This window comes from Salvelinus namaycush, chromosome 18 (assembly GCF_016432855.1).
Source record: "Salvelinus namaycush isolate Seneca chromosome 18, SaNama_1.0, whole genome shotgun sequence".
Lineage (NCBI taxonomy): Eukaryota > Metazoa > Chordata > Actinopteri > Salmoniformes > Salmonidae > Salvelinus > Salvelinus namaycush.
The window spans coordinates 17,801,014-17,814,679 of record NC_052324.1 but is presented as its reverse complement, the minus strand read 5'-3'; the positions used below and the strand labels follow the sequence as shown (position 1 = coordinate 17,814,679).

Below are 13,666 nucleotides of genomic sequence, written 5' to 3'. Positions count from 1 at the left end.
AAGGGGTTGTAGCAGCATGCCACATCTATGATTACAAAGGGAGACGCTTAGCAGCCAAAAAAAAGGCACTGGTAGGATTGTGTGTGTCTCATGTAATGGACGTGCATGACTATCAGCCTGGAGCCTCGCCATTTCAGACCCAGCCAGTCCATTCAAACCCTTTCCTCCCGGTGACATTTCAGCTAGAGTAGGTCTAGAGAGCAGCTAGACTTAGCCTGCCTGCTTCCTCCAGATTAGTGTTATAATGCTCATTTTAGCAGTTTAAAAATAAAACCGAAGCTGGATCAAACACACTCTTTACACACATACCTTATGCAGGAGGAAACATGGTTCCCACTCACTGACACTTCTATTTTCTCGCTGTCACCCCCACACACACACTCACGGTGTGTTGGCGGGGGTTTACAATTGGGGGATCAGTGGCTTATTGGGAGCTGTTGGTTTAAGATGCTATAGTTCTTTTCAGCAAAGCTTTATTTGTTTGCTCACACTTCCCATGCGTGTAACATGAATAACCTTTGGAGTGTTGCTTCTCTCATCCTTGGCTGAGATTAGGATGCACAGTTCTATAACTGTCAAATACCTAGTCCATGCTTGTAAAATGACAAGCTACACTGAACAATTATGGACTATAGTCCTCTTTGCCTATCCCTATTGTATGCAGTACAGTATGTGTAAGTTAGTTGAAATGGAGACCTCGCCTGCTGACAATGTTCTTTCTCAGAGACGTACAGCATGTAAGCTGACCAAGCACAAAGCAAAACCCTCCTTCTGCAGACATGCATCAGCAATACCACTGAGACCACTGGTGGCCCGTGTGATGAATTTGGACCGCGGGTTATTTTATTTGGCCCCTCAAATTTTCTGAGCAAAACATAAATTAAGAAAATCAGTTCCAAGTGATTTACATTTTTTGGAAATCTATTTCATATGATTCCCATGCGTACTAGAGGGATATACACTATATATACAAAGGTATGTGGACATCCCTTCAAATGAATGGATTCGGTAATTTCAGCCACACCCGTTTCTGACAGGTGTATAAAATCGAGCACACATCCATGCAATCTACATAGACAAACATTGGCAGTAGAATGTGCTTACTGAAGAGCTCAGTGACCACATTTCCAAGAAGTCAGTTTGTCCAATTTCTTCCCTGCTAGAGCTGCCCCGGTCAACTGTAAGTGCAGGTATTGTGAAGTGGAAATGTCTAGGAGCAACAACTGCTTAGCCGCGAAGTGGTAGGCCACACAAGCTCACAGAACGGGACCGCTGAAGTGCGTAGGACGTAAAAATCGTCTGTCCTCGGTTGCAACACTCACTACTGAGTTCCAAACTGCCTCCGGAAGCAACGTCAGCGCAAGAACTGTTCGTCGGGAGCTTCATAAAATGGGTTTCCATGGCCGAGCAGTCGCGCACAAGCCTAAGATCACCATGCGCAATGCCAAGCGTCGGCTGCAGTGGCGTAAAGCTCGCCGCTATTGGACTCTGGAGCAGTGAAAATGCCTATTCTAGGGTGATGAATTATAGTTCACCATCTGGCAGTCCAACGGACGAATCTGAGTTTGGCAGATGCCAGGAGAATGCTACCTGCCCCAATGCATAGTGCCAACTGTAATGTTTGGTGGAGGAATAATGGTCTGGGGTTGTTTTTCATAGTTCAGGCAAGACCCCTTAGTTCCAGTGAAGGGAAATCTTAATGCTACAGAATACAGTGACATTCTAGACGTCTCTCTGATTCCAACTTGGTGCCAACAGTTTGGGGAAGGCCCTTTCCTGTTTCAGCATGACAATGCCACCGTGAACAAAGTGAGGTTCTTACAGAAATGGTTTGTCGACATCAGTGTGGAAGAACTTGACTTGCCTGCACATAGCCCTGACCTCAACCCCATCGAACACCTTTTGGGATGAATTGGAACGCAGACTGCAAGCCAGGCCTAATCGCACACCATCAGTGCCTGACCTCACTAATGCTCTTGTGGCTGAATGGAAGCAAGTCCCCGCAACAATGTTCCAACATCTAGTGGAAAGTCTTCCCAGAAGAGTGGAGGCTGTTACAGCAGCAAAGGGGGACCAATTCCATATTAATGCCCATGATTTTGGAATGAGATCTAAACAAATCAAATCTTATTTGTCACATGTGCCGAATACAGCAGCCTTACCGGGAAATGCTTACTTACAAGCCCTTAACCAACAATGCGGTTCAAGAAATAGAGTTAAGATAGTATTTACTAAATAAACTAAAGTAAAAAATAATAAAAAGTAACACAATAAAATAACAATAACGAGGCTATATACAGGGGGTATCGGTACAGAGTCAATGTGCGGGGTTACAGGTTAGTCAAGGTAATTTGTACAAGTAGGTAGGGGTAAAGTGACTTTGCATAGATAATAAACAGCGAGTAGCAGCAGTGTAAAATCAAAGATGTTTGACGTGCAGATGTCCGCATACTTTTGGTAATTTAGTGTATGTGATAGTATACAAATGTAAACAAGGTTGGAAATGAATTTTTTTCCTAAGGTAAATATTATATCTGTTTGGGCTTCTTGCGGTCAATTTGCAGTCTTCAAATTATTTGTAATTATGTTCCGGCCCCCTGACCATACGCTCTAGATAAAATCGGCCAGTGGCTGAATCTAGTTGATGATCCCTGCACTAGACTATGCAGCTAAGTGGGTATCTCTGGATCCAAGGTACAACTCAGCCCATCCATTCAGTCTATGTACCGAAGCGATCCCCCCCGGGAAAGTCCTTGGAACTGTGTATTTCATCCGTCAAATCAAACCAAGAATCCTCACAGAGCCAGGTTCTGTGTTCTTAGAATATACCTGGTTGTAGTCTGATTTAATATTCGTTAGTGTGGTCTAGTAACTGAGACACTGACACAGGCTTTTATTACCCAGAGGACTTCATTATCATAGCGTGCCGCTGCCTTCCCAAAGGAGATGTAACCAGGGTGTTTAGATCACGTGTCTATCGGAGTAAACCATGTCACAGACCACACACAGAGGGGAGAGGGAGAGAGAAAGACTGAGACAGAGATGCAGCATGTCGTTGTTGCCTCTAAACCAGTTACTGAATTTGGCTGGGCCAGTTTAGCGTCGCTGTCTAATCGATGGCTGCAATCTAAACATAGGAATAGATCCATCTATTTGCATCCATCTGTGTTCAGGCCTTTCTAGAAGTTCACGTTTTAACTGTATACTTTGTGTTCTGTTTGCCAAGCAACCTGATAATATGCATAATGGACTAAGTAAACAGTGTTAGTATTGTGAAACACCTATAAACTGATGAGTTAACATTCTCTGTCAGGGGTCCAAACCTTTGTCCCTCGGGGCCCCCTTTCCAGTATTGGGGAACATCACACACGTAGTTCTGTGGGCACAAGCACTGTTTATGACAAACTGTTCAGACCCCTCTTATTGGTGAAGAAAATTCAGCAGGTTTAAGGCTTATTTCCTGCAATTCTACACATTTTGTCATCGGTGCAAAGAACATGTTGTAGTTTCAAAGCACATTTTCTTGCAATTCTATACATTTGACATGTCTGTGTGTTCATGTGATATTTGAGTGACACAAAAATGACACCAATATCTATTGGCAAAAAAACCCTAAATGAAAAACGTTAGCTGTCATGGGCAAGTTGATCTGGACATTTCTGACACGTTATACATGGCTCTTTAAGTTATGCAATGACTGACATGACAAGAGGAACTGATGATGCACTACCCAATTTTGAAATTGCACCTTTTGTATTCTACTATTACAACTTTCAAGAGTAAGTTTAAATCCGGACTCAGTTCCTTTTTTTAGGGGGTGGTGGGGGGCGGCTCAGTCTGGCTTCAAACTTACTCTTGAACCCATCGTGCCCCGCCCCCTAGTTTGGGAACCACTACTCTATGTCACCTCTATCTCCCTCCAGGACCGTGGCAGCTCCATGGGGAAGCTGGAGCCCATATCCCCCGTCAGCCCGGCCCAGATGGACCCTGATCTGGACCTGGTGCCCGCCCGCTTCTCCAAGGAGGAGCTCATCCAGAACATGGATCGTGTGGACCGGGAGATTACAATGGTGGAGCAACAGATCTGCAAGCTACGCAAGAAACAGGTACAGGTACCGTACAACCATGGGTCCTCTTCACTACGGTTTGTTTAGTGCTTGTCTGTTTGTAATTATGAGACTGTGTTTAGATAATGGTTTTTGATTTGGTACCAAGTGCAATCAGGTATCTAAATCAATCAATCAATCAAATGTATTTATAAATCCCTTCTTACATCAGCCGATGTCACAAAGTGCTGTACAGAAACCCAGCCTAAAACCCCCTAACGGCAAGCAATGCAGATGTAGAAACACGGTGGCTAGGAAAAACTCCCTAGAAAGGCCAGAACCTAGGAAGAAACCTAGAGAGGAACCAGGCTCTGAGGGGTGGCCAGTCCTCTTCTGGCTGTACCTGGTGGAGATTATAACAGAACATGGCAAAGATGTTCAAACATTCATAGATGACCAGCAGGGTCAGATAATAATAATCACAATGGTTGTAGAGGGTGCAACAGGTCAGCACCTCAGGAGTTAATGTCAGTTGGCTTTTCATAGCCAATCATTCAGAGTTAGAGACAGCAGGTGCGGTAGAGAGAGAGAGAGAGAGAGAGAGAGTTTAAAACAGCAGGTCTGGGACAAGGTAGCACGTCCGGTGAACAGGTCAGGGTTTCATAGCCGCAGGCAGAACAGTTGAAACTGGAGCAACAGCACGGCCAGGTGGACTGGGGACAGCAAGGAGTCATCAGGCCAGGTAGTCCTGAGGCATGGTCCTAGGGCTCAGATCCTCTGAGATAAGAGAGAAAGAAAGACAGAGAGGAGAAAGAGAGAAAATAGAGAGCGAATTAGAGGGAGCATACTTAAATTCACACAAGGACACTGATTAAGACAGGAGAAATACTCCAGATATAACAGACTGACCCTAGCCCCCCGACACATAAACTATTGCAGCATAAATACTGGAGGCTGAGACAGGATCTATATACTTTATCTTCTAAGGATGACCTAAGTGTCTATCCGTATCATTATTTCTCATTGAGCCTGAATGTTTCTTTGACAGTGCGTGGCCTACACTGTGTTTACTGTCAGCTTGTTCTCTGACAGTTCCAGCAGTCTTCCTGAAAATACTCCCACCTGTGGTTAAATCCATTATCCCTCTCATTGCCTGTCTTCAGTGGGTTTTCACACAGTGTAAAGTCTTGAGCCCAGACATGGCTATATTGCTGTAATTATTGTACTGAGCTACTACTGTAGTTAGGGCTCACTCAGCTTGCCACAGTGCTCTGCTACATGGCAGTTGCTTTCTCTTCTCCTTTAACTTTCTCCTCTCTTCCTTTTTTAGGAGAAATGTAGGTAAAAAAAAAATACACAAGCCATAAATAACAGCTCCCCCCGGGGAGAGGAGGATTATGGTGGAGGTTTTGTGACTGTTTAACCACTCGTATTCCTTCCTCGCCGTCTCCCTCTTGGCTGCCTGCCACATCATGTTTTATAGAATTAGTCACAGGCCTCGCTCCACCACCCAACCCCCACCACCCTAGACCATCCACTCTACGCAAGCGTGCCGATATCTCCAGCCTTCCCTACCCCTCTCACGTCTCTTCTCTGGCTGGCATTCAATACCCTTCTTCTTACATCTAGGCCACCTGCAACCCATGACATGGCCCGCTGTGGGAGGGGAAAGGGTAGGGCTGGGCGATATATCGAATTCATTTGATTAATTCTATTTCTTTTTTCTTTTTCTTTTTTTAATGAGCGTTTATGTCCGCTTGTTCTAACGTTGTCTTTTAGGTCTCGTCTCCTTTGCGCCTTCTGTGCTGTGTGCACCTTCCCATTTACACCAGCGATCTGTATATAATGACGACATGCACATGTCTCCTCCCTAATAATGGGATTTGTTGTCCCAAAGGCGGGAAGGCAGGTGACAAGCTTAGGTCCAAAATAAGCCCATAAAAACACGTTGTGCTTATTTTGGATGGATTTTAGTGAGTGAAACCTCTCGCTTTGCCTCTTCCTCTATGGTTTACACACACACACACACACACACACACACACACACACACACACACACACACACACACACACACACACACACCAAGCCCCTGTCGCTCACAATAACAAAGAGGAGAGATCCCCTCTTCCTCTCTGACAAGCGGTTTCAACTCGCTATTTGCATTTGAGGTTTGGTCCAACAGAATGGGTCCTATGGACACCGAAACACATTGAGACATTATTTTACTGTAGTAGAGGAGAAGTGAACCTTTATCTAACAATACCCTTTATGGTTCAACTACTCAAATTGCGCACAAAGCAGAAACTACTAAAACGACCGTATCAATGAACACGTTTTCGGGAAAATGAATGCTCAGTTTGTCGCACACATTCAAGTACCGCTAATATCATTTTAGCCAAAGACTGTTATACTAGCTGTCCAGTCTGTTTTATAATTGTGCAATAAGCATAAAACGGTTATACAAGGAATTGGTAACTCATTCTCGTTCTGAGAAACGAGGTAGGCCACTTGATTTCAACATTTGAACAAAGTCGATAGTCTAGCATGCTGTTGAAACAGTTGAAGGACAGAAGGGTGTGTTCATAACAACTCAACTGTTATACTTTGTTAGCTAGCAAATAGATCCAAGTTGGTTAAACTGGAAATCTAAAGCTGGCTACTCACTAACATGTGGACTTGTGCTTGAGAGATTGTTGATGAGACCTGGGTTAATTCTCTCTAGCCTAATGCCTGCTACAACAAGTTAGTCATTATTAGTGAATGTGCATTAGGCATGGCTCTGGTCATTTTTTTAAATAAAAAAGGTCATTTTCATAGACCGACTTAAAAGCCAGATCAGTGATTTTTGCAAGAAGCAGGTTAATGGTTGTGGAAGGCTTATATTTAGCCTAGGTATGTCTTCATAACCCCTAAATTCATTAGATTATTGCTGACTGTTTGCAGTGTATTTGACCTTTTAATATATATATATATATATATATATATATATATATATATATATATATATATATATATATATATATAGATATAGATATATAGATATAGATATATATTAAAAGGTCAAATACACTGCAAACAGAGGAGGAGGGATGCGAGGGATGGGCTGGTAAAAAATGTAGGTAAAAGAAGAGAGCGAGCGTGGTGAGGCCCAGTGAATGATTGAGAGAGTAAGCTCTGCCCTCTAGAACAATAAATCAAAACCCCCTCCCCTTCCCTCAACACAAGCTATGCTTTTTTTTTTATGGATGTTTTCTTTTTTTAACTATTCACCCCCCGCCATAGTGCTTTCCTCCACACAGCTCTCCAAGCATTAAAACATCTGGAGCAATTAAGTAGTGTGGTAAAACTTTATTTAAAGAGTTCTGGTAGAGTGTGGGGCTGGGGATCAGGTTACAGCCAGCCTGTGTTGTGTCAGCCAGGCTCAGGACGGCTAGTTTATTTTATTTTACTCCATGGTGGGTTTAGGAAGAGAAGGGGGTTCTGGGAATGTTTGTGTTTTCCTCCCCAGATGCTTATCCAGCCCGATTGGGGCACAGGATGATCCATCACGCGCCACTCTGCTGTGGATCCTCTGGGGGCCCAGGGCCAGCTTTCTCTCCCCCTGCTGAGCCCCTGGCCTCTTTCAGGAGAAGGGAGGGAAGAAGGGGACTGGCTCTAGTGTAGATCACCTCCCAGCACATCAGGCAGCACACCGACAGGGAGTCCCAGCCCCCAGTGAAGCAGCTTCACTAACACTTCTGGCTGGGCCACTAACAGACCTGCAGCTCTGCTGCCACATACAACCAACACTGCCCCTAGTCTGTTTATTCCCAATGTCTCATTATTCCTACTTACCTATCCTGTTTATTGGAGTATCATACATTTATTCCACTTTAGAAATGTTACTTGAAGATGTAATCAACTGTTATTATGTAAGTTATTGGTGTTCTACGATTGTGCCTTTGCACTGAGGAGGCCATAATGTCACCACTTAATACACATTCTGAACATAATGGATCAGTTTAATGGACGCTGGCATGACCGCTGTGCCATTGCTTTGACTATGTTCTGGGTTACATAGGAACTTAACTGGGAGGAAAGGTGTTTAACATGCTTTTTACCTTTTGGGGGCGACAAGCAATTTTTGTGCAATTCATGATGACATTTGCAATAGTAGGCCCTTTTTAGACCTATACATGCTTCTAGTAAGACACTGATCTGTGAACTGTACATGATACAGACAACATATAGGTGTTAATATACTCCTTAGTGTTCTCTCAAAAAGGAAGTATGTCTGGATTCTGAAATACACATTTTCACATTCATAAAACATATTAATATCTCAACTACCCTTTTTGGTTTTTGCTTATTTAAAAAAAATATATATCTTACTCTAGAAACATGTCAAATTTCCAGAGTGGACTCTGTGGTACTTTTAATGATATGACCCATTTTATACATAAAAATGGACACTATAAGCCATTAACCAATCTTAGCCCTCCTTTAGAATTGCAAGTTCAGCAATTAACCAGCAGAGGGAGTTCTCTTTGAATCCATTTTCCCATTCACTGTTTTGGTGGTGCTGATAAAATTGATCATACCTTCAGAATTAGCAGAGAGCCCATTCGGGAAATTTGATTTACATGTAGAGAATATTGTTCCAAACAATACGTCTTAAAATGAACAAAATAAAAAAGGTTCATTTTGAGATATTAATATTTTTTATATTTTAATAAATTAATGTGATTCCCCCACCCCTTCAGAATCAAAGCATACTCTATATTTCCGACTCAGAGCACACTATAAGGAGTATAATTACACCAAGATGTTATCTGTATCATGTACGGTTCACAGATTATAGGCTCATATTGGAAGCGTATAGGTCTAAAAAGGGCCTAAAATGGCCTCTTTCATCACGATTTTCTCAAGTGGTTTGTGATTCAAATGTAAAAATGCATTTAAAAATGCCTTCCTTCCAATGAAGTTTCTATGTGAGAATTGCCAGAACATTCTGATATACCAAAAATATGTTCCGCTCCCGCTGGTGTGGAATCGCCCCCAAATGCTTTGTCTCCTCAGTACTACTCTCACTCTCTCTCTTCTCTGGCATGGGGCCGGCCCTGGCTTTGTTTACTCCATGTTGTGGTAAACAGAATTAGAATACTGTAATTTAATAGGATCTCTGTGGTGGTAAGTTAACTCCCCTGGATCCAGTTAATCAGAGGGTTAACACTAGAACCGATGGGCCTTTCAGCCTATAAGTACCCGCTAGAGAATGTTGTCGGGCATCCCCTTGAGCATACACATCAGATTCATAGCAACCCACAAGGCACCAACGCTTAATAAATTGTGCATAAACAATTGTAAAGGATGAATTGCATGACGAAATCGGCTATTCGTGGATACATGTTCATGAAAAGTTATTAAAACGAGTCATTTGTTTGGATAGAGCCAGGGATCTGTTTTGTATTATTCTACAGGCTTACTGCAACATGTATAGCCTATTTCGTTTCCATTCCAATAAAAACATTAGTGTAATATATCTGATCCATTGTATTTATAGATTTGACTAGTAAAATAGTTTATAGTAAGTAATACAGTCCAGTTACAGCTTCTCACAGGCTCAGGCATGGGAGGCGGAGGCTCAAAGTCAACGTCAGAATCAGACGAAGACCCCACATTTGATCATTCAAATTCAAGTCGCCTTCCTCGCCCTCATGCTCATCATTCAGTCCATTTAAATTCAACTGGGAAGTCACGTCTCAATGGTCAGTTTCGGGTTTCTGTCGCCCATTCCTCCGCTGACGTCATTCATTCAGTGAGGAAAGCAGCGTATTAGGGCCTGGGTACCAAGGCCCTACGGCAGATTTTGTCTTGGCTCCTTAAAGTAGTAATCACCGTAAAAAACAACAACAGGTAAACAGCCTCAAAATACTTTTCTGCTTGTGATTGTAAAATTCTGACAACTGAGCAATGTACCAATATTTAGGAAAGTCAGGGATGGAGGATGTAGCTTTTTCCCCCCAGATTTGTTTTATTTACAAAATCAAACATCAGTGACCGTTGTCCTATTTGGTATTCATAAGGATCCCCATTAGCAGCTGCAAAAGCATCAGCTACTCTTCCTGGGGTCCACATGAAACATTACCTAGTACAGAACGTTATTAGTCATGGACTGAAATGCATAGATTTAAAATGTTACACAGCCTACATATCAGTACATACACACTATCTAGGTCTAATATATAGTCCAATGAAAATTACAATAAGATATATCAAATGGCTGCGTCTCTTCACAGTCCCCTTTGTGCAGTAAGGTGTTCTTTTATCTGTTTTTTTTAACTGGATGTTCAAGTGTTAAGCTATTTACAGTTAATAGGACAGTTAGGCTCATCACTGCTGGAGATGATGAGGAGCAAGAGGGGGAGGAGCTACACACTGCTTGAGTAACCTGTCTCCACGGAAACAGAGAAGCACAAAGGTGCTGCACGATCGGGCCTTTTGCCTTTGTTCATGGCTTGTGATGATAACCTTTTATCTGTCATCTTTCTCGTGCATGTTCTTCTCTCCCAATCTGATTTAAAGGGACATCTTGTCTGCACACTGTGTTCACCAGTAACCCTGAGTGTGTGTGTGTGTGTGTGTTTGTGACCTGTAGCAACAGCTGGAGGAGGAGGCAGCAAAGCCCCAGGAGCCTGAGCGGTCCATGATCTCCCCTCCGCCCAGCGAGGCCAAGCACCGTAGCCTGGTGCAGATCATCTACGACGAAAACAGGGTCAGTACCATCGTACACACACACTTACTGCTTTCTCTCTGTGTAATTATCTGCATCTCAATCAGTGCTTGGGGCTGGAATTGCTGTAATCAGTGCTATTAACTTCACTGTTGGCTAATGTTAGAATACACGTAGCAAGCTCTCCCCTGTGTCTCATTGAGTACGTTTACATGCACACTAATAATTCGATAATCAACTGATTATGGCAATAGTCGCGTAAACACTTTCCTCTGCTTATCTTAATCAGCCTAAGGTCAAAATCGACGTAGGCATAAACCAATTAAAACAGCTGGTTTTCTGAGAAATCTTTAGAATTATTAGTACATGTAAACGGCTTAATCGGCGTTCTGTCGGTGTTTTTGATCTGCGCATGTACCGTAGCGCAAGCCTCCCGCTTATGCGCGTGGGAAGTGAATTCTGACAGTATGCTTCTTAGAAATAGGTTTCACATACTAACTTTATATGTCCCAACTCCGAATCAATTAGGCTTCACAAAAATAACACGGTTATTTTATATTACATTTATAGAATGTTTATTTTTATTGGGGATTTCCTGCACAAGTCCCATCAGGTGGCCTGATTTCAGATGTGTCCATTTAAACAGGATTATTAGGGAAAGTGATCTTCTTGCGAAGCATCTAAACATTTTAAATAAACTATTACATTTATCTGACTATCCACAATCTAATTGTGTGCATGTAACCAACCATCATCATTATGGCCTTTTAGTTGTTGGCGTGATGATGATCTAAGATAATGAGCAAAACCATTACTAAAACTCACTCATTTTGAATGAATGTTGCTGTCTGACTGAAATTGCGTTATTTTATTGGATTTAATGATTTTTTGGGGGTTACAGAAATGGGTTGAGATTGAGACGAAAGCTGTGGAGGAAGTAGAGTGGGAGCATCTGGATGAAGTGCAGAGAAAGTCTCTGACAGCTCTTTGATGATGAAACACTAGTATGGTAGACTGTCACTCGGCTTCTCCCTTGAAAAATAGGAATCCTGCTGTTTGAGAACTTAATTAACAATTTGAAGGGCACATGGAACGTTTTTTTTTTGCGTTTTGCTATGACCATGATTGATATTCTGTGAAGAGATAAAACTCTGTGAGCTCTGTCATTGCTATTACTTGGCTCGACAGCACTGTCAAATGCCACTGTCAATAGAGAGGTGGAAAGGCTGTATTAGACGGTATTCATACATTAGCCTCCCAGTCTTATTGAAATACCAGGCAAAGTCCAGCATCATTTAGCAGGTGAACCATTTTCTTTTTTTGTCTTTATTTAAAAAAAAATGTAATGTCAAAATGTCATACAGGTTTACGTCTACCAATGTAGTTTGTTTTGATGAGTAGGATATTATGTAGTAGTAGTTAAAGCATTCATTTCCAATACTCTTAGTCCACCTAGTGGTGAGCACTGCTCCATGCATACACAAAACTGTATAAAAATGATTGTGTTGATTGCAATGGTATATCGTTGTAGGGGGTCTTCTCCCACTCATCATACAGACTCCAGATGGTATGTCCAGCAGCATTACACCCTGCTTCCCACTGCTGGCTTTCTTCTGAAGTTAAGCAGGGTTGGTCCTGGTCACTCTCTGGATGAGAGACCAGATGCTGTTGGAAGTGATGTTGGAGGGCCAGTAAGAGGCACCCTTTCCTCTGGTCTAAAAAAATATGCCAATGCCCCAGAGCAGTGATTGGGGACATTGGCCTGTGTAGGGTGCCGTCTTTCGGATGGGACGTTAAACGGGTGTCCTGACTCTCTGTGGTCACTAAAAGAACCCATGGCACTTATCGTAAGAGTAGGGGTGTTAACCCCGGTGTCCTGGCTAAATTCCCAATCTGGCCCTCAAACCATCACGGTCACCTAATAATCCCCAGTTTACGATTGGCTCATTCATCCCCCCTCCTCTCCACTGTAACTATTCCCCATGTCATTGCTGTAATTGAGAATGTTTCCTCAGTCAACTTACCTGGTAAAATAAGGGTTTAAAAAAACTACTAAGAATGTCCTGTATGTGTAAGGGCCAGGACGGTCTTTATTTGACTCATTATCTACCCTGATGCCTAGTCACTTTACCCTTGCTTCATGTACATTATCTACCTCAAATACCTTATTATTATCTATCCTGATGCCTAGTCACTTTACCCTGGCTTCATGTACATTATCTACCTCAAATACCTTATTATTATCTACCCTGATGCCTAGTCACTTTACCCTGGCTTCATGTACACATCTACCTCAAATACCTTATCATTATTATCTACCCTGACGCCTAGTCACTTTACCCTGGCTTCATGTACATTATCTACCTCAAATACCTTATCATTATTATCTACCCTGACGCCTAGTCACTTTAGCCTGGCTTCATGTACATTATCTACCTCAAATACCTTATCATTATTATCTACCCTGACGCCTAGTCACTTTAGCCTGGCTTCATGTACATTATCTACCTCAAATACCTTATTATTATCTACCCTGATGCCTAGTCACTTTACCCTGCCTTCATGTACACATCTACCTCAAATACCTTATCATTATTATCTACCCTGATGCCTAGTCACTTTACCCTGGCTTCATGTACATTATCTACCTCAAATACCTTATTATTATCTACCCTGATGCCTAGTCACTTTACCCTGGCTTCATGTACACATCTACCTCAAATACCTTATCATTATTATCTACCCTGACGCCTAGTCACTTTAGCCTGGCTTCATGTACACATCTACCTCAAATACCTTATCATTATTATCTACCCTGACGCCTAGTCACTTTAGCCTGGCTTCATGTACATTATCTACCTCAAATACCTTATCATTATTATCTACCCTGACGCCTAGTCACTTTAG

At 42.4% G+C, this 13,666-nt stretch overlaps 1 protein-coding gene across 1 annotated transcript in view; it reads left to right on the top strand.

Annotated features, from left to right (window-relative positions):
• LOC120063187 (nuclear receptor corepressor 2-like) overlaps positions 1–13,666 on the top strand; it is a 127,531-nt gene that overhangs the window by 53,612 nt on the left and 60,253 nt on the right. The window contains exons 5-6 of the mRNA XM_039013397.1: positions 3,924–4,106; positions 10,685–10,801. Of these exons, the coding sequence (XP_038869325.1) occupies positions 3,924–4,106; positions 10,685–10,801 (300 nt within the window). The remainder of the gene's footprint in view (positions 1–3,923; positions 4,107–10,684; positions 10,802–13,666) is intronic.